The following is a 21,645-nucleotide window of genomic DNA, read 5'->3' on the forward strand; positions in this document are numbered from 1 at the left end:
CTGAAAAGTCCTGAAAAAACATGATCTTAGACTCCTCGTAAATTAGGGCCTTTGGATCCTTCCCCTGGAGTCTGGAAGCCTCCATGACTCTCTCCTTATCCCGGTAATGATGGAACCGCACCAGGAAAGGACGAGGGCGTTGACCCAGACCCGACCTCCGTGCTGCGACCCGGTGAGCCGTCTCTATCTTCAACCCTCTCATGCCAGTCTCCAAGTCAAGGAATTTTGGAAGCCAATCTTCAACAAATTCCACAGGCCGCTCACCTTCCTTACCCTCAGGCAGACCGATGATCCGAATGTTTGTTCTCCTGCCCCTGTTTTCAAGATCATCCACTTGGTCACACAAATTATGAACCTGAGTCTTCAGGGCTTGGATCTCATCCTTGAATGAACTGGCATCAGCTTCCACCACTGTGACCCTGTGCTCCACCTCATCCGTCCTCTTCTCCAGGTCTCTCAGCTGCTGCTCATGCCTCTGCAGCATGAGAGAGACTGGAGCCAGCTTTTCTTCAATCTGTTTCCCCAACATCTCACGAGATTTAGAGAGCTGGTTCACCAGGTCTTGGAGAGTAATCGGCTCTGAGGCTGCTGCAGGCTGAGCTGCTGGCCCGACCTCAGATGCTCCTCCTCCCTTTTTAGGCATTTCTGGACAGCTGAAAATACAGGTAAGTCAATTTTTAAATGTTTCTTGAGGCTCCGTAATCTTTCCAATGTCCCAAGAAATCCTGATGATCTGGGTTGGGTGGGCTAAAGGACCGTCCTGCTCCTGCTGCGATGCGAAACTCTGCAGTGTGATCTTCTCAGATAGCCGCCATCTTAGATCCCCCTCCAACCATGGACATTTTTAATAGGAGAGCAATGTACTGAGGATGATGAAAATCTGAAAAATAACTTAGAAATGTTGGAAATGCTCAGCAAGCTTGGAAGACAGAAATGGAGTCACTTCTTCAGGTCCGCAATCTCCACGGGTCCTTATGGAGGCTCTCTGACCTTTCTCTGCATATACGCAACCAGATGTGCTGAGCATGTTCAACATTTATTGTTTCTATTGAGCAAAAATAATTTTACAGAGCTATTCAACTCTAAAAGGCAGTAAGACTTCTTACGAGCCGTTCATTCCCCTTCGGCAAGAAATCCCACAGAAACTGCCTGAGATCTGTTTTACCACAACATAGAATCATAGAAACTAGGAGCGAGAGTAGGCTAATGGGCCCATCAAGCCTGCTCTGGCATTCAGTATGATCATGGCTGATCCACGACCTCAATGCTATAGTTCCGCTTTCTCCCCACACCCCTTGATGCCTTTAAATATGACCAATTATCTATTCTTTCTTGAATAAATTCAGTGACTTGATCTCTGTAGCCTGAAATATTAGACTGAATTGCTTTTCTAAAAGGTGAAGACATAATTAAAACAAGTTGCTCAGCAAAAAGTGCCAAAGCAATAATTTGATAGCTTTAAAAAATAAATAATAAAATGACCTTTCCCTTAAAAGCGTCAAGCAGCAGATCTAACGAATAAGGCATTTTTTTGCCTTTTTACTTAAGGAGTAAACCCAGATTGTTTACCAGGAAAGGAGAAGGTGACCGGGGTTGGTTTTAATTAACTGCTGACCTTGCATTTCTCTCTGATGTAGTACACTCTGAGTTGGCCTTGACCATACAATAATGAAGCTCAGAAATGGGTTATAGAGTCATAGAGATGTACAGCATGGAAACAGACCCTTCAGTCCAACCCGTCCACACCGACCAGATATCCCAACCCAATCTAGTCCCACCTGCCAGCACCCGGCCCATAGCTTTCCAAACCCTTCCTATTCACATACCCATCCAAATGCCTCTTAAATGTTGTAATTGTACCAGCCTCCACCACTTCTTCTGGCAGCTCATTCCATACACATACCATCCTCTGTGTGAAAATGTTGCCCCTTAGTTCCCTTTCAGATCTTTCCCCTCTCACTCTAAACTTCGGCCCTCTAGTTTTGGACTCCCCACCCCAGGGAAAAGACTTTCTCTATTTATCCTATCATGTCCCTCATGATTTTATAAACCTCCATAAGGTCACTCCTCAGCCTCCAACGCTCCAGGGAAAACAGCCCCAGCCTGTCCAGCCTCTCCCTATAGCTCAAATCCTCCAATCCTGGCAGCATCCTTGTAAATTTTTTCTGAACCCTTTCAAGTTTCACAACATCCTTCCAGAAGAAGGGAGACCAGAATTGTAGACAATATTCCAACAGTGGCCTAACCAATGTCCTGTACAGCTGCAACATGACCTCCCAACTCCTGGACTCAATACTCTGACCAATAAAAGAAAGCATACCAAAGGCCTTCTTCACTATCCTATCTACCTGCGACTCCACTTTCAAGGAATTATGAATCTGCACTCCAAGGTCTCTTTGTTCAGCAACGCTCCCTAGGACCTTACCATTAAGTGTATAGGTCCTGCTAAGATTTGCTTTCTCAAAATGCAGCACCTCACATTTATCTGAATTAAACTCCATCTGACACTTCTCAGCCCATCGACCCATCTGGTCAAGATCCCATTGTAATCTGAGATAACCCTCTTCGCTGTCCACTACACCTCCAATTTTGGTGTCATCTGCAAACTTACTAACTGTACCTCTTATGCTCACATTCAAATCATTTATGTAAATGACAAAAAGTAGAGGACCCAGCACTGATCCTATTGGCACTCTATTGGTCACAGGCCTTCAGTCTGAAAAACAATCCTCCACCACCACCCCTTGTCTTCTATCTTTGAGCCAGTTCTGTATCTAAATGGCTAGTTCTCCCTGTATTCCGTGAGATCTAAACTTGCTACCCAGTCTCCCATGGGGAACCTTGTCGAACGCCTTACTGAAGTCCATATAGATCACATCTACCACTCTGCCCTCATCAATCCTCTTTGTTACTTCTTCAAAAAACTCAATCAAGTTTGTGAGACATGATTTCCCATGCACAAAACCATGTTGACTATCCCTAATCAGTCCTTACCTTTCCAAATACCGGTACATCCTGTCCCTCAGAATTCCTTCCAACAACTTGCCCACCAACTAGGTCAGGCTCACTGGTTTATAGTTCCCTGGCTTGTCCTTAACACCCTTCATAAACAGTGGCACCATGTTTGCCAACCTCCAGTCTTCTAGCACCTCACCTGTGACTATCGATGATACAAATATCTCAGCAAGAGGCCCAGCAATCATTTCTCTAGCTTCCCACAGAGTTCTCGGGTACACCTGATCAGGTCCTGGGGATTGATCCACTTTTATGCGTTTCAAGACATCCAGCACTTCCTCCTCTGTAATATGGACATTTTGCAAGGTGTCACCATCTATTTCGCTACTTTCTATATCTTCCATATCCTTTTCCACAGTAAATACTGATGCCTTTCAATCTTATCTTTTTTCTCTTCTCCTCGTGGGAATGCAGGAGACTTGTGTGTGTCCAGCTCACTTCCAGTCTCAGGGTTTTCTCATGCTCTCTTTGTCTCCCTCTCTTATGCACTCCCTCCCTCTCGCTCACTTGCTAACTCACTCACTCACTCTCATACATTAACTCACTCACTCAGTGACCAAGGAATTTAGAAATTAATACGAATGAATGAATGATTTTTTTGTCACGTGTGTTTTACAGTGAAAAATACAATAAAATACAGTGTAAAGCTTCCACTGTTGCCATGATTCTGGCACCATTTTTAATATCATGAAGGAACCCAAAGTGGCTGTGAAGGTAGCAAGCTTTACCTGCTCTCCGCCCAACTTAACATTCCAGGTGCCCTGGGCCTTGTTATTGCTGAAGCTGTCACTTCATCTGGGCTCCCTATTCTGCCATGTTGATGTGTCCTTTAGTGAGTCTGTGCTGGAGGGCAGACCACATCATCCTGAATGCAGCCTGTCAAAACGAAAAGCTGCAAGAACTCGGGCTCTTGCTCCAGGACATTAGATGCTGAGCACTGGAACTTTGTCCTGGAATGGATTGCCAACTGCATTTTTGTGTGCAAGGACATTGAGGCAACTTGTGACAGAGAGGGGTAGTCTGCTGGTAAAGGCAAAACTGTAAGCTTGTTCTCACCCCCACCCCCCAGCCCCAGCCACCCAAGGACACAAAACCCAGCGTTTGTAACTTGTGCATTCCCCTCTCCTCAGCCTTGTGGCACAGACTTCATTACACTCCTAATCTGTGCCCTGTAAGAGTGGAAAAGCTCTGAAGATTCAGGAGGTGAGTCACTAGTGGGTGAATAGTCAGCCTGTCACCTTTTGTAGTCACTGTATTTGTTTGGGTTAGGAGCCGTATATAAACTGGCATCAATGGCAGTCAAGATGAAAACTCTGCGTTTATTACAGATAAACCTATTATAAAGAAAGGTGGTTAGTGAATGTTAGAGATCAATCATTCTCAATCTCAAGACTTCAACACAGGCATTTCTTAGAGAAGTGGTCTGGGCCAAACCATCTTAAGCTGCTTTGTTGATGAGCTTTCCTCCATTACAATGTCAGAAGTAGGGATGTCGATTGTTCTAACATATTCAGCACTACTCATGACTCTGCAGATATTGACGCTGTCAATGTCGATACACAGCAAGACGTGGACAGTGATCAGTGGCTAATGATGTTTGTGCCACACAAGTGACAGGCGATGCTCATCAACAAAACAATATATAACCATTGCCCCCTGACATTCAATGGTATGACCCTTGCTGAATTCCCCCAGCAACATGCTAACAGGTTACCATTGAGCAACTAGCTATGTACAGTAAATACGATGACATCAAGAGCAGGCCAAAAGCTAGGAATTCACATGTGAGTAATTCACCTCCTGGCCAACAATCTTCTAAGCTGCATGAGTGTACAGCTGGTTCATGATTCCATGCACGACAATTAGTGTCGATGCATCAATCATGGCATTGGCTTTTCATTCTGGAAGTCACTGCCACATGTGGACTCAGAGGCCCACACAGCTAGAAAGAAAATTAGAGGGAATATTGCTCTTAACATCAAAAAGCCTGTCCACAAACAACAAGGCATAAGTCAGCAGTCTGATGGGATAGTTCCCTCTTGCCTAGATGATTGCAGTTCCAACAACACTCAAGAAACTCCACATCATCTCAGATAAAGTATCCTGCTTGATTGTAATCCCATCTACAACCTTCTACATTCACTCCCTTCCTCACCAATACATAAAGGCAACACGTACAACTGCAGCAACTCACAAAGGATGGTTTGACAGTTCTTTCCAAATCTGCACCTTCTAACATCCTGAAATACAAAAGCATCAATATATGGGAACACAACCACCTACAATTACAATGCTGCTGCAAATCACATACCATCCTGACTTGGAACAATATCACAATTCCTTGACTGTCACTTGGGTCTAAATCCTGGAATTCCCTTCCTAACTGTACTGTAGATATACTTCCACCACATGGACTGCAGCAGTTCAAGATGACAACTCACCACCACCATCTTCTCAAGGACATTTTAGGATGGATGATAAATGCTGTCCCAGTCAGCAATGTCTTCTGAGAGAATAAACTAAAAATATCACAACCATCTTCCTCTGTACTAGGTTTGACTCCAATCAATGAAGAGTTGCCCTTCTGATTCCCATTTACTTCAATTTTACTTGAGCTCTTTGATGCTTCATTCATTCAAATTCTAATTTGCTGATTTATACTTTGTGTCAGAAATTCAGCTCTTTTTGAACTACTTTGGTCCCAAAATGCAATGAATCTTAGAAATGAATGGTCTTGGAAAAATTCAAATTGAACATCAGTTAACAAGTTTTTGATGTGTAAATGCAGGTGATAGCTCTGTTGGTGACATCTTTCATCACCTTTTTAAGTCTAGTCATAATGTGGATGTACATAGGAAATAAGATGATTAAATACATTTGATCCCCTTGCTATTTAATTGGAAGAATAAATGTCTATCTAATTTGACCAATTTAACTGTACAACAGTTAAAGTGAGTGGTGTGTGTTATGTTTAGAGTAACTGTGTCTTTTATATTCCTCAAAAGCTTTAAAGACAGCATAGAAAAATCATCCTATTCAGATTGGCTAATTAACAACAGCATTGCTGAGCTTGTAGCTTCAACAGGTCTCCCAGTGAACATCAGTGATGCGTATCAAGATCCACGGTTCGACGCTGAAGTGAGTAATCCTTTAAACTTGATCTCAAATAACATGACTGCACAAATGCTCATATTTTAAGAGAGTGGCTTCTGATATCCTATTTTGCAACATGTCTATTTCTGTACAAACCTTTTATAGCTCACAATGTTCTCTGTTATTCTGTCAGGCTCCACTCTACATTGGTGCGGTCCAATCACTGTAGAGTGCAAATGAAGGATCTTGCTATATTAAGAAGAACATGTAACCTGCATTTTCATGGGTATTTTTACCTGAATATTAGATTAAACTAAAGAGTGAAATTATTCAGGGGAAAACTTGTCATCTGTAGTCTTGTAATATAATCATCTGATGTTATAAAAGTGGTTTTGTTAGGCTAATGCCACAGAATTAATCCAAATCCACTTTAATAATTTCATGCAAACTTATTAAAATGGTTACTAAACTAGCTGCACTTTGCAAAACAATCTAAATAAAGAAATATTAAAATGCTTGAAAATAAGCATTATTTTAAAGATCATGATGGGTATGACAACATTATTTACATCCTCATTGGCAAAGGCTACTCACATCGTCAAATTTTACATAATGCTCACAATAGTTGATAATGTCTACATTACGGGGATAAACAGAACATTATTGCCACTGGAATGAAGCGGCCTATGGGTTTCTTCCTAGTTTTTCAGTGACAGGAGAATAGTTATTTTTTTCAAAGAGAAATTTCTTCACCCAGAATAGCGAGTTTGTGGAATTCTCTGTCACAGAAAACAGTTGAGGCCAAAGTGAGATATATTTCTTCGGGCCAAGGATCAATGATATGAGAGAAAACAGGAACAGGACACTGAGTTGGATGATCGGCCATGATTGCATTGAAAGGCTGTGGAGGCTGGATGGACTGAATGGCCTTCTCCTGCTCCTATTTTCAATGTGTTCTTTTACTATGATTTCTGGGCATATGGTATAAAATAACTTCTATGGATCGAGTTCATCAAAATTTTAAATTAAATAGCAAAAGATCACTGTGCTAAATTACTAAATTATAATTTCTATGCACCTCCCCCTCCTCAAAACCCAAACCATTGTGCTCATCAAGATGTGCAATGGTTATTACTGAAAATAACTCTTCCTGTGTCTGCCTTTCTGTGATATCACCAAGCACTCCAAGGTCAGATAGCACGATAAAGTTTTTTTATTACCCTGACAACATCTTGTAGCCTCAAGCTGAGAAGAGCACCCGCTACTGCATCAACATAATGTCTCTCCATTTCAGACCTGCCATCCTGTGGCATCTGAGCGAGACTACCAATTAGTACCAGTTTTGTATTATAGCCACAAGCAACTGGATTAAAATTGCCAAAATTATCTCTGCCAATGTTTTTACAGCTCACAGGTAGAAAGGATAAGCCATTGACGTAGACTGCACTTGAGAAAAAGAACCTGCATTTTAGAATTGTTTTCATGACATAAGGATTCTTCATAGTCTTTATAGCCAGTAAATTACTTTGTTTTAAGTGTTGTCCAGTATACTGTAGTGAATTGTAGCAATTAATTTGCACACTACAAGTTTGCATAAGCTGGAATGTAATAATGGTCTATTTGTGATATTAGTTGAAGGTTAAATATTGGCCGAACATCAGGCAGACTCCCTCTGCACTTTTTGACTGGTGTTTGAGATATTTTATGTCCAACTAAGAGCGTAAGTGCTGCCTTGATATAAAAGGTCAGTGTTTAATTCACTATGCTGTTTAATTTATAGCATTTAACTTACTCTTTCTTGGTTCACAAACTATGAAATGCACACTAATTCACAAACTCACTAGACTGGTATTTGGAAACGCGAATCCATTTGAATTGAGATTACTCCATGAGCCTTGACACATTCATTCCTAAACAAAAACAGCTAAAAAAATTAGCAGAAAGGTTCCAAACACATTTTCACAATAAAGAAAGCAAAATGCTATAGTTGGAAATTTGAAATAAGGGCAGAAAGTGCTGGAAGTACTAAGTAGATCTTGCAGCATCTGTGGAGAAAGAAACAAAGTTATTGTTTCATGTTAAATATGACCAGTTTTGAAAGAAGTGTTGTTATCTGCCTTAAATTGTTAACTTTGCTTTTCTCTCCTCAGATGCTATCAGGTATGCTGAGTTTCTGCAGCACGTTATGTTTCTAAAACATATTTCCATAACTGTACATGGAGTTATTGCATGATGCATTCTTCGTCATGAGAATCAAGCTACTTAATGTAGGTTTAGCAAATAATTGCTGCTCAGAATAAATGCTAGACCTAAATCAATTTGAACCTAATTCCAATTCCTTTTATATTAAATGGATTAATTTTAAAAGTCTATTTTAACAGAATCTAAAGAAAGGTTTTTGAGAAATGAGCCTTCATCCTTCCCAGGGTTAATGCGATATACTACAGAGAGTCTCCGGTCAATTCTATCTGCCAGTAACACAAACAGAACACCTACGTCTCTATGTGTGTGTGTATGTGTACTTGGCCACATACGTAGTCTATTACAACTGATTTGCAAAGTATTTTGAATTGGCCTGTTCAGACACTGGGGGAGCAGTGTGGTTCAGTGGTTAGCACTGCTGCCTCACAGTACCAGGGATTTGGGTTTGATTCCACCCCCAGGTAACAATCTGCATTAGTTTCCTCTGGGTGCTTTGGGTTTCCTCCAAAAGATCTAAAAATGTGCAGGTTAGGTGTATTGGCAATGCTAAAATGCCCATAGTGTCCGGGGATGTTCAGGGTAAGTGAATTAACCATGGGAAATGCAGTGTTATGGGGATGGGGGTTGATGTGTCTGGCTGGGATGCTCTTTGGAGGGTCAGAGTGAACTTGATGGGTTGAATGGCCTGCTCCATACTGTTGGGATTCTATGATGTATCTGGGGCAGGTAGAACTTGAATCCAAACCTTCTGGCCCAGAAGCGTTTTGCCACAAGAACCCCAGAATTGATTTATTTTCTGCCATTTGAATTCCTGTGTGTGAATTTCTAGCTTGTTTTAAAACATTCATGTGTAACTAAAAAAAAAAATTCTTTCTCACATTCAAAATAGAAGGAAAGTTGCCTTTATTTATTTGATTCATTCATCTACTGCAGTATTTTCTCTTGGTCTCCAGTTCAGCAGGGAGAATATGTGGATGATTTGCTTGAGGAATTCACTGATGTTGCTTCCAATCAGAATTAGGTGATGCATGAGAATGCGCAATACTGCAAAGAAGGATTAATTAGAAATGGGGAGCAAAATCTAATAACACATTGGTACCAAACGTTTGTGCAAAAATATTCCCACAGTGTATACAATAATCTACTGTTTAACAATAAGCAAAAAACACTTATTATTATCTATTAATTATCCAAAGGACAAAGTTAAAATCATACAGCACCAGGTTATAGTCAAACGGGTTTATTTGGAAGTAAAAGCTTTTGCAGCGCTGCTATGAAAGCCTGTGCTTCCACATAAACATGTTGGATTATAACCTGGTTTTGTGTGATCCTTGATAAAGGGCTCCTGCCTGAAACGTCGATTTTCCTGCTCCTCGGATGCTGCCTGACCTGCTGTGCTTTTCTAGCACACTCTAATCTTGAATCTAATCTCCAGCCTCTGCAGTACTCAGTTTTGCCTGATGTTTAACTTTGTCCACCTCAATTCAACACCGGCATTTCCACATCATGGTTATCCGAAGGAGATTACAGGCCTTCTTAATGACAGATAGCTATCCTAATGTCAAATCCCAAGAAAACTCAAGTTATTTCCATCAACTTTACTTGAATAATGCTTGTGATTTCAAATTTCTCCACCCATCAATTTGATTTTCAAGATAGAAATACCATAAATCTAGGAATTACCAAATGCTGAAGGTTCAGATGACAGTAAATCGGACAGGGCACTTCATATTGCTCTCAATGTAAAAGCAGTATATTTATCCCTGTACTCATGTCACTCCAGTCCATAGGGGTACGCATAACCACATTGAAATTAAATGAAAAATAGCCTCAAAATGATATTTTTAAAATTTAAGTTATCTTATTCACAGATCTATGGAAAGGTATTTAAATGTAGAAATGTTAAATAGAAAGACCATTATCAAATTATTTTTTCAAATGTTCTGTTTTTTAATGAACACACACCTCCTTCCATTTTCCCTCTTCTCATACTGTAAGCTGTGACTCATGTTAATTGTAGCTCAATGAGTGTTGATGCAACCTAATACCTCAGTAAAGTGGTCATTCTGCTTGTGTGAAATAAAACAACACAAACAGATTATTCAGTTATGTGTGGAAGGGGAAAATGGAGCCGAACCCAGACCTCTTCCCATCTACATGTATACAACTGCTGCAACTGGGGTAGGCATCAGGAGCACAAAACCCATCTGATTCATCTCTAGTCAAGGACACTGAGGGCAATAAGATTAGCTAGCATTGCACTCAAAATTGACCATAATGCTTAATGCTCTGTATTATTTGGTCATATACTGATTTCACTGATTAACTTATCAACAAGGATTCAAGTGATTTTTATTTTTTTTTCCTTTATGTATTACCTGGCTAGGGCAGTATTGAATTATACTCCACATTGTCTAGAAACATTATACTTTCCAGAATAGTCCCTTCCTACTCCATAAACTTTTGCACAGTACAAAAAGGTCACATAATGGGATTACAAGCATTATATATTATCGAGTGACTTGACATATTTGCTCCTTAAAGCCATAAAGATCTTCTTTTCTCGAGGTACTTTGCAGCTTATTAACCTCTAAGTATAGAACATACAACAGACTGATGCAGTATTAATGTTTCATTTATTACTGTTTGACAAACAGAGCCATAATCTACAGCACATTCTCATAGGAATGCATTTAACTATGTACATGCCAGGGTAACTTTATACTCAATGAAACCTGAGATAGTTATATAGTATTAATTATTACTTGCTTAATGTTTACCTATTTTGGATGTGTATGTAAATTATTCTTCTAATTTAGTCAGCAGTGATGAATTCCTATACCAGTCGTTGATAGTGCCAGAAATCCTGTTGTCTGATTAATTTCCACTGTGCATCAGTTCCATCTGTACTCAGTTAAGATTGAAGTCTTACTTTTGTTATCAAATTTAGCATTTAAAGGAGCTTGTATGTGTTTGCATTTAGGCTGATCAGATTTCTGGCTTCCACACCCGTTCAGTTCTTTGTGTACCAATATGGAACAGTGGCCATCAGATAATTGGTATGTCTTTAGTGATTCCTTCAATTTGTTTTAATTTTATTTCAGCAATTAATCTGATACGTTTTTGTGACATGAACATGTTCTTGAAGAGAGAAATAACAAAAGAGAGAAACCTATTCCCTGGGACAAGTATAGTGTAACTTCCAGCCCTCTCTGTCATTCTGATTTCCTGTCCATTTCAGCAATTCACAGCCAGGTTGTGTGAGTGAGAATGAAGTAATATACAAAAATAAGATGTACCTCCATCTAATGGAGAGCAAAGAAAAGAGAAAGGAAATGTTGACTGTTTGGTTCTGTCTCCCTCCTTTGAATACTCTTTCTATTAGTTGGTTGTGGAGCAGTACTGAAGATTGATTTACTTCCAGACAGTTCTATTCTGTTTGATGAAAACCCACTTGAGCCAATAAGTGAGAAATGGTTAATCCAATGATAAACAGGGTGGGTTGGAGCAGCACTGATACACGCCTTGAATGGTACAGGAATTGACAGTTTTTCCTGAAGAGCCTGTGACCAGTGGAGTGCCACAAAGATCGGTGCTGGGTCCTCTACTTTTTGTCATTTACATAAATGATTTGGATGCGAGCATAAAAGGTACAGTTTGTAAGTTTGCAGATGACACCAAAATTGGAGGTGTAGTGGACAGTGAAGAGGGTTACCTCAGATTACAAAAGAATCTGGACCAGATGGGCCAATGGGCTGAGAAGTGGCAGATGGAGTTTAATTCAGATAAATGCGAGGTGCTGCATTTTGGGAAAGCAAATCTTAGCAGGACTTATACACTTAATGGTAAGGTCCTCGGGAGTGTTGCTGAACAAAGAGACCTTGGAGTGCAGGTTCATAGCTCCTTGAAAGCAGAGTTACAGGTAGATAGGATAGTGAAGAAGGCGTTTAGTTTGTTTTCTTTCCATGGTCAGAGTATTGAGTACAGGAGTTGGGAGGTCATGTTGCGGCTGTACAGGACATTGGTTAGGCCACTGTTGGAATATTGTGTGTAATTCTGGTTTCCTTCCTATCAGAAAGATGTTGTGAAACTTGAAAGGGTTCAGAAAAGATTTACAAGGTTGTTGCTTGAGTTGGGGGATTTGAGCTATGGGGAGAGGCTGAACAGGCTGGGGCTGTTTACGCTGGAGCGTCGGAGGCTGAGGGGTGATCTTATAGAGGTTTACAAAATTATGAGGGGCATAGATAGGATACATGGACGGGTTGGACCGAAGGGTCTGTTTCCATGCTGTACATCTCTATGACTCTATGTAGCCGTATCTCAATGTGGCTATACCGAGTAGCATGCATATAATTTCTACAGTTTAAACAAGATATCAGGACAATATTTATACCGTTAATGGTAGGGGCACATTGCTGAACAAAGAGACCTAGGGCTGTAGGTGCATAGTTCCTTGAAAGTGGAGTTGGAGGCGGACAGGATGGTGAAGAAGGTGTTTGGCACACTTGCCTTTATTTGTAAGAACATTAAGCATAGGAGTTGGGACGTCATGTTGCAGCTGTACAGGACATTAGTAAGGCTACTTTTACAATACTGCATACAATTCTCATTGTCCTTGTTCAGGAAGGATGTTGTTAAACTTGACAGGGTGCAAAAAAGATTTACAAGGATGTTGCTGGGACTGGAAAGTTTGCACTATAGGAAAGAGGCTGAATGGACTGGGGCATTTTTCCTTAGGGGGTCGGAGGCTGATGGGTCACCTTATAGAGATTTATAAAATCATGAAGGGCATGGATAGGTTAATAGCCAAGGTCTTTTTCCTAGGATGGGGAGTTCAAAATTAGAGGGCATAGCTTTAAGGTGAGAGGGTAAAGATTTAAAAAGGATATGACGTGGAGGTACCGGTATTGGACTGGAGTGGACAAAATTAAAAATGACACGACACCGGGTTATAGTCCAACAGGTTTATTTGAAAGTACAAGTTTTTGGAGTACTGCTCCTTCATCAGGTAACTAGTGGGGCAGGATCACAGGACACAGAATTTATAGTAAAAGATCAAAGTGTCATACAACTGATGCAATGTTTTTAACAAACCTAGATGGCTGTGAAATCTTTAATCACTTAGAAAGCGGATGAAGGTTTAGATTGATTAATATTCACGGGCGGCACGGTGGCACAGTGGTTAGCACTGTTGCCTCACAGCGCCAGAGACCCGGGTTCAATTCCCGCCTCAGGCGACTGACTGTGTGGAGTTTGCACATTCTCCCCGTGTCTGCGTGGGTTTCCTCCGGGTGCTCCGGTTTCCTCCCACAGTCCAAAGATGTGCAGGTCAGGTGAATTGGCCATGCTAAATTGCCCGTAGTGTTAGGTAAGGGGTAAATGTAGGGGTATGGGTGGGTTGCGCTTCGGCGGGTCGGTGTGGACTTGTTGGGCCGAAGGGCCTGTTTCCACACTGTAATGTAATCTAATCTAATATGTAAATCCCAGAATTTAGTGCCCCAAGATAACAACATTTTATCAGTATATTTTAAAAAAGTGACATCTCAGCTCAGACAATGCATTAAAGGTGTGAGGCTAGAGTCTGTCTTGTTCCAATCTGGAGTCAGACTATTGTTATTTCCAAAATAGGAATTTAAAACTGTCACATTGATTGACTGCCTACAGATCATGAGCTTTTTGAACAAAGCAGAAGTATCTGCAAATACAAATCTGCAAATGTAATTTCACCATATAGACTTATATGTATGTGCGAATGAGGGTGAGACAGAGAGGGAAAGTGCGTGTGTGGTCACCTGTAGTGTTCATGAACCCAAGATCCTATTTGAGGCCATCTTCATGGGTATTGAACTTGGCTAGCATCCTCTGCTCAGCAACTCTGTGTTATTATGTATCCCAAAGTCCGCCTTGGAGGACAATCACCTGAAGACCCGAGGCCAAATGTCCTTGACCGCTGATGTTTTCACGCAGAGGGCCATGTATGTATGGAACAAACTGCGAGAGGAGGTTGTGGAGGCTGGTACAATTACAACATTTAAAAGGCATGTGGATGGATATATGGATAGGAAGAGTTTAGAGGGATATGGGGCAAGTGCTGGCAAATAGGGCTAAGTCACATTGGGATGTTTGGTTGGTGCGAACGAGTTGGACCATGCTATATGACTCTATATTTCTAAGATAAAATACTTTGTGCACTCGCACATGTGCTCAGCTGATGTTTTCAGAATCTACTTGGTTAGGTTTCTAGTATTCTATCTCTCAATAATATATGCTGCCTAAGAGAAACGAAAGAAAATATGAGTTTCTTTTAAAGAGATATCAAAAAAAGTCTGCAAGAAATGATAATATTCATACCAGTTGCTTTATGCATCATATTAAGACAATTTATCTTTTGATTTTGTAACTCAGTAATTGGATTTCAGGTTGTTATGTGTGTGATTCACAACTTGTTAACTTTCAGGTGTGGCACAGGTCCTCAATCGACTTGATGGGAAGCCATTTGATGATGACGACCAGAGACTGTTTGAGGTAAGGAAATCAATTAGTATTTCCTTATTTTGAGACAAACTATGTATTTTTTAGAATAAAAAATATATTGGCATAATTTAGACTGAAAGCCGGAAAATCCCATACAATTGTCCAGGAATAATATCCTGCAAAGAAGTCAAAGTTTGAGAGCTCAGACTATCAGAAGAATTATACAAATTTGATTACACAGGTGCAGAAAAGAATCAACTTTGATTAACCTTTCTTTTTAAGGTTTTTGTTTTACAATCTCTTTTGTCAATGTCTCATTATTTATTTTCACAAGCCCAAGATGTATAAAGTATTTAAAATTTCTGTAAATTATGCTTTAATGGGTTATTTGATTGAACTATCATAGGCAATAGGAATGTCAAATGTATTTGAAATAATTTTGCATGAATGATTTTTTAAGCATTTTTCACACATACTCTTGTTACTATAGGATTAATTTGTTCTGTACATAGTGTGTAACATGTAAATAGGCATGGAGATGTGGGAGGCATTGAATTAATATGAGTTAAATGGGAAAAGCATGAGTTGGCATTGGGTTGACATGGATGGGTCACGGAAAAAACACTTTGAAGTTACCATTCAAAAAGGTTCCTTAGTCCAAACTATGATTTAATTTGAGATTCATGAACCATGATTCATGGAGAAACTGGTCCAAATCCATAAAAATTGCTGGTGGGTTATGAAATACCTTCCCGTTTGACAGGATCAGGTTGGGAGTACACAGCAAAGTAAATTTAAGATGCCAGGAATAGTGTGGGAAGTCTTAGAATCCGGTCCTATCTGGCATTTTTAAATGGCTCCAGAATCATTCCAATTCTGCAAAAATCTGGCCTGATCTCTTTCCCTTTGGGACTGTTGCTCTTACAAAGAATTTTTGTGATTGTGTTTAATGCCTGTAGCTATACTCATTCCAGACACTGTATTGATTTTCAATCACTGCTTTAAAATGCTGTTGAAGTTTCGAGTGATCTTTTCAGTTTAAACTCTCCTTGCTCTGCGTGATTTGTAAAGCTTATTTTTCTTTCTCAATCCATTTCTGATTGTTCTGCGAAGTGTTGCATTACATTGCACTGTGTTGTAGTAAAAGCATTGCTCACATGAAGAACGTTGTTTGCTTTTATGAAGAACATTTTATTTGCTGTCTAGACTTCTAACTTCTGAGAAACACAAAGGGCTCACTATTTAAGCTTAAAATTCAATTAATATATTGGCGCTTACTTTTGTAAACTCTTATCAGTGATACCCATAGTTAGTGAAATGCCTCAAAAACTTATTTTTAGCACATACCGGAAATCAGTTGGCAAGCCATACCCATTTCCGGTTATGCATAGTGCAAGTTTTTGAGTGGGGAAGGGATGTGGATAGAAATAGAACATGTAATATTCCATTTTAAATACTTTACTTAAGCTAGCATTTAATTAAGCTGTATCATTCCAAAGATAAGAATTACAAAATGTGCACACCAGTACTATTTAATATTTGTCTGTGCCAATGTAAGAAGATGTGATAAGTTATAAAACACTTCATTTTAATAGGTGTAATCATATTTGAAATTAAAAAGTATTAATTTTGTGACAGCATCTTATTACAGTGAACAATCATCATTTAAATTTGCAATTGCAAAGCATTCAATATTTGAAAAGAAAAGTTGGAAATATTTCAAAGTAAGAGGACATTAATACATCAGCAAAGTATTTCTAGTTTATTTGATAAAGAATTTCAATTCTGAGCAGGAACATTTCCAATGTTTCAGAACTAATTTTTATTCTGGATTGTGTTTCTTTTACTCATTCATGGAATGTGGACATCACTGGCTGGGCATGCACTTATTGTCAATCCCTAGTTGCTCTTGAGAAGTTAAACCCAAAATTTTAAGATTTGTCATATTCCATAGATCATTTTAATTCACTGTATGTGGGCTTAGTTGCAGATTGCTGAAAAATCACAAAAATTGTATTGTTGACCAACATTCTACGAACGTAGTTTATAGGAGAAATATTGATGTAAACAATTCTATTTACAGAATTGGACAAGTGTTCACCATTAGACATGACAGCAGATATTTAAAAGCATGAGTTACTGCTGTACTTTCTAGAATATGATTTTATTTTCATTAGATAATTTTTTAACGACCAAGAAAATAGCTTCTAACCCTCAAAATCTGCAATACAATTTCAGAGACTATAATAGTATGTGAAATCAGGTGGGTGAAAAACAAGCAAAATAAATTTGAAGCGCAGTGGTGGTCAATATATTGAGAAGAACTAGATAACTATGCGATATGCTACAGTTTTGCACTGGGACTTTTTTTGCCACAACCTGAATACAACGTGATAAAAGTGAACATTGCCATGTCCAGCAATGACTTTAACATTTAAAGCCATTATTATTAATAGAGTCTTGACTATACAGAAAGATCACACAAGTAGAACTTAAATTTTTCTCAATAATGTTTTTGATGATATTTGTTGCAGGCATTTGTAATCTTTTGTGGCCTTGGTATCAACAACACCATTATGTACGATCAAGTGAAGAAGTCCTGGGCAAAGCAATCTGTAGCTCTTGATGTAAGTATCTACTTAACTTCATATATTGTTCTCAAACAATAATTTTTCTTCTATATATAACATCACCAGAGTAAACTATTGTCACATCTGGAAACCACTATGGACTAATGAAGGATGTGTACTTTCATGGAGGAGCCGATAGAGTGGCAACATTTCAGTCAATGAAATAAAAACAGGAAGTGCTAGAGAATCTCTGCAGGTTTGGCAGCATCTGTGAAGCCAAAAATAGAGTTAGTGGTTTGAAGCCAGTATGAACCTTCTTCAGCTGAAAGATTAAAACAGGAATCCTGTTGGAGAGAAGAACAGAACTTCCTTAAGGCATGCATACCTGGAAAAGAAATTGCAATGAGCTAAACACTCAATATTAAACAAAATACTGAGGATGCTGGAAAGCTGAAATAAAAACAGAAGATGCTGGGGAAACTCAGCACATCTGACAGCAGCATCTGTTCAGAGAGAAGCAGTTAACATTTTGAGTTTGATCTGGCTTCTTCAGAACTCAATGAATAACCAGACTTTGAACATTATAATAAATTGTGCAAACTCAAGGGGCTGATCCTGCTGTTTGCAGATCAAATGGGAAAATTATGAGTGTATTTGTTGTAACAAGCAAGGCTACAGTCAGGATTTTGTTTCAAGAATGGGGCAGATTGAGAGATGTTACTGGTATTCATGTGGCAGTCAGGAACAAGCCAGAGGCAATAAATCTCAAGCTGCAGTGCCCTTGACTGCAACAAACAGTAATATGCTGTGACAGATAGTTGCAGGTCTTGTGAGAGACAACATTACTCTGTGACGGTGTCCCTTAAGAATTCAATCCTCTTTGTGCACTACACTTCAAACAACTGTAGATGTGCAGCTCTGAGTCTATATTGTTTATTGAGATGAAAAATTTTCTTTCTAATAAGATTCCTTTTGTTTGATCTCCCTCAAGCTCAGCTGTATTTGTTCTTCTAAATAACTTCTTCAATGTTGTGTGGAGTTCAGTCTCAGTCACCCTTTCAAGCAATGAGTTTCAAGAAACCCTAACCCTCTGGGTGCAAATCAATTGCCTCAGATTCCCTTTAAACATCTTGCCCTGTACCTTACATCTATTTCCCCTTGTTATTGGCCCCTTTACAAAGGGAATAAGTTTCTCTCTATTAACCCTAATTATGCCCCTAATAATTTTGTACACCTCAATCAGGACCCCTTTCAGCCTTCTTTGCTCTAAGATAAATAACCCCAGCCTATGTAGTCTCTCTTCATAGCTGAAACATTCTAGTCTAGGAAAGATCCTGGTGATTCTGCTCTACACCATCTTTACTGCAATCCCATCTTGCCTATAGTACAGCAACTAGAACTGTACACAGTACTCCAGCTGTGGATTAATGGTATATAAAACATCATAACGTTGCTGTTTTATTCAACACCTCAGCAAATAAAAGCAAGTATCGCAAATGGCTTTCTTAACCACTATACCTACCTGTCCTACTGCCTTCAAGAATTATTGGACATACACACCAAGGTCCCTCTGATCCTCTGCACTTCCTAGGATCCTACCAATCAACGTGTACTCTCTTATCTTGTTAGTGCTTCCAAAATTCATCACCTTGTAGTTTTCAGGATTAACTTCCCTTTACCACCGTTCTCACCATCCTTACAAAACAAAACAAGATTTCTGACATAAAGAACAGATTTGGGTATTCATTGTGCTATTGCATTGTGGACATTGTATGTCTATAATTGTTCAATTCCAACATTTTCCTCCAAAGAAACGTGTATAATAGTCTGCACTTAGGAGCACCTTTTTTTTAGAGGATTTTAGAACCAATCTTCTGTGCAGCACGTAATTTTCTTTAATTCTATTGCAGGTCCTCTCATATCATGCTACATGTTTAAAGACTGAAGTAGACAAATTTAAGGTAGGATTCATCAACAGTGAAAATATATCCAGCATCATGCTGATTCAAACTTCATTTTTTGCAAAATGAAATGTTTTAGCTTCCAACATTTAATAACAGAGGAAGATTAATCTGTGTAGAATGCAACAAAATATTATTTACAATTCTAAAGTTGTAGGAACAATATTTCACATGGACAGAATTTCAAACAATTATAAGTATTCCTGGTCATTTCCAAAATGATTGGCTTTCTGTTATATAAATTATGCATAAGTATAAGAGGACTAATTCCATTATTTGTAATTGAGAAAAAAACATGAGATCGTGATGTTAAACATTTTGTGACAATATATATATGCCAGTCTGGAACATCCATATATGAGTTGAAACATCAACAAAAAAAACAAGAGATTTAATGAGTCATTGGCTATGGATAACGTCACCAGAATTTTGAACTTTTAGCAAGTAAGTCAATTATCTTATTTTCATGGTAAAACAATCTTTTCACAATAAGCAAAATAAAACTCCTACAATGAGGGAGCAGTAGCAGCCAGTGAACAAAAAAGGTCTATTCATAAAGTTTTACCCGAATAGAAGTGAACAGTTCTTGTTTCCTAATGGAAGACTTTCTCTGGCTATCATTTTTGAAGAGGTCTGAATGATATTATAGATGGCACATCTGTTGCCATTTAATAAATATTTCACAGCTACTGTGTTAGTGTATTCAACAATGTGATAAATTTTGAGAAGCTCCTGGGTATTCTAACTAGATGAGTATGTCTCCCGGAATTCTATATTTACATTTGTCTGTTGACAGAGTATGAAATGATTCTGTTGATCTGTGAACTATGAGTAAATTACTTGAAAACCTCCGAGAGATATCCTGAGATGTGTGAACTAGATTAACATTTGATGACAGGAGCTAATCATTCATATTGTTGAGAGTATTAATCCCTAATTTAAGGCAAAGTTCACCGACAAACTTGACAACAGAAGTATAACAAAGTTTGTCCTTTCTATATTACTAAAATGCTTTCCTGGTTAGATTTAAAATTACACTCATGCTGATAGCAAACTTCACAGGAATTCAAGTCCAGATATTGATCAGATTTCTTCTTTAGGGAACTGGAGTAGGATTGAGTAGTGAATGAGTGATCACAGTTATTTTATTTGCAACAAACCCTTGGACAAAATAAATTTGTTTAATTTAGGTGAATACCTGCTTTTCTTCTTAGGTTCTGTGCATTGTTATAACGTTATGTTGAAACAGCAATAAAAACAGAAAATGCTTGAGCAACTTAGCTTCTGTAAAGAGAGAAACAGAGTTAACATTTCAAGTCTTTGGAACATCAGCAGCACACACTCATGCAGTTTTATCCAGTACTGAATATCAAGCACCAATAACACAGCATTACTGTGCTTGATCTAGAGCTGGTTTCATCAGACATAGAGTCCAGAAGCCTGCTCCACACCGATGAAAAATATTAATGTAATCTGAAAACAATTTGAGCGCTTGTCGAAGAAAAAGAAAACACTTTAAATCAGTTTGCTCAATTGCATTTTGATCCGCCTCCATGACAGGTGGGACTTGAACTCAGACCTCTTAGCCCAAAGATAGATGGAACACTACCACTTGCCACAACAGCCCGTGAGTGCTGTGCCACAGAGTGGTTGGCTATGTGTACATTATATGAAGGCTCATTAAGGCCACAATTGTTGTTATTTCAGGAAGTGTGCCTACAGCATCCAAAAAGTCATTTCAAATTCAGTGGTCAATTCAAGGTTCAACAATTTCTCAAGCTGTGTGGTGTTTTCAAAATATTTTTCTGTCATTTCCCTTTTTTTGTGCAACAGAAATGAGTAGTTGCCAGTATCATTTTACAAATGGTGCATAGATACAAGGCTTTTGTGTGGAGCCGCAGAAAATGGGGGACATACGAAGCAAGTATTTTGCATCAGTATTTACTGTGGAAAAGGATATGGAAGATATAGAAAGTAGCAAAATAGATGGTGACACCTTGCAAAATGTCCGTATTACAGAGGAGGAAGTGCTGGATGTCTTGAAACGCATAAAAGTGGATCAATCCCCAGGATCTGATCAGGTGTATCCTAGAACTCTGTGGGAAGTTAGGGAAGTGATTGCTGGACCTCTTCCTGAGATATTTGTATCATCCACAGTCACAAGTGAGGTACCGGAAGACTGGAGGTTGGCTAATGTGGTTAAAAACAATGACTGCAGATGCTGGAAACCAGATTCTGGATTAGTGGTGCTGGAAGAGCACAGCAGTTCAGGCAGCATCCAAGGAGCTTCGAAATCGACGTTTCGGGCAAAAGCCCTTCATCAGGAATAA

At 39.1% G+C, this 21,645-nt stretch overlaps 1 protein-coding gene and 1 long non-coding RNA gene across 5 annotated transcripts in view; one reads left to right on the forward strand and one right to left on the reverse strand.

Moving 5' to 3' along the window:
• Positions 1-21,645, forward strand: part of LOC122551515 (dual 3',5'-cyclic-AMP and -GMP phosphodiesterase 11A-like) — a 420,047-nt gene that overhangs the window by 265,531 nt on the left and 132,871 nt on the right. For all 3 annotated transcript variants that reach the window (XM_043693532.1, XM_043693530.1, XM_043693531.1), the window contains 5 exons: positions 6,021-6,153; positions 11,294-11,369; positions 14,768-14,835; positions 17,319-17,411; positions 19,265-19,315. In XM_043693532.1, the coding sequence (XP_043549467.1) occupies positions 6,021-6,153; positions 11,294-11,369; positions 14,768-14,835; positions 17,319-17,411; positions 19,265-19,315 (421 nt within the window). The remainder of the gene's footprint in view (positions 1-6,020; positions 6,154-11,293; positions 11,370-14,767; positions 14,836-17,318; positions 17,412-19,264; positions 19,316-21,645) is intronic.
• LOC122551518 overlaps positions 9,197-21,645 on the reverse strand; it is a 73,658-nt gene continuing 61,209 nt past the window's right edge. The window contains exons 3-4 of one of the 2 annotated variants that reach the window (XR_006312123.1): positions 20,514-20,599; positions 9,197-9,354 (exon numbers count right to left, since the gene is read on the reverse strand). This is a non-coding gene — a long non-coding RNA (uncharacterized LOC122551518). Of the gene's footprint in view, positions 9,355-17,454; positions 17,699-20,513; positions 20,600-21,645 lie in introns of those variants that run through there. The other variant, XR_006312124.1, reaches the window with a different exon arrangement.

The sequence above is a fragment of the Chiloscyllium plagiosum genome, chromosome 7 (assembly GCF_004010195.1).
Source record: "Chiloscyllium plagiosum isolate BGI_BamShark_2017 chromosome 7, ASM401019v2, whole genome shotgun sequence".
In the NCBI taxonomy this organism is placed as follows: domain Eukaryota; kingdom Metazoa; phylum Chordata; class Chondrichthyes; order Orectolobiformes; family Hemiscylliidae; genus Chiloscyllium; species Chiloscyllium plagiosum.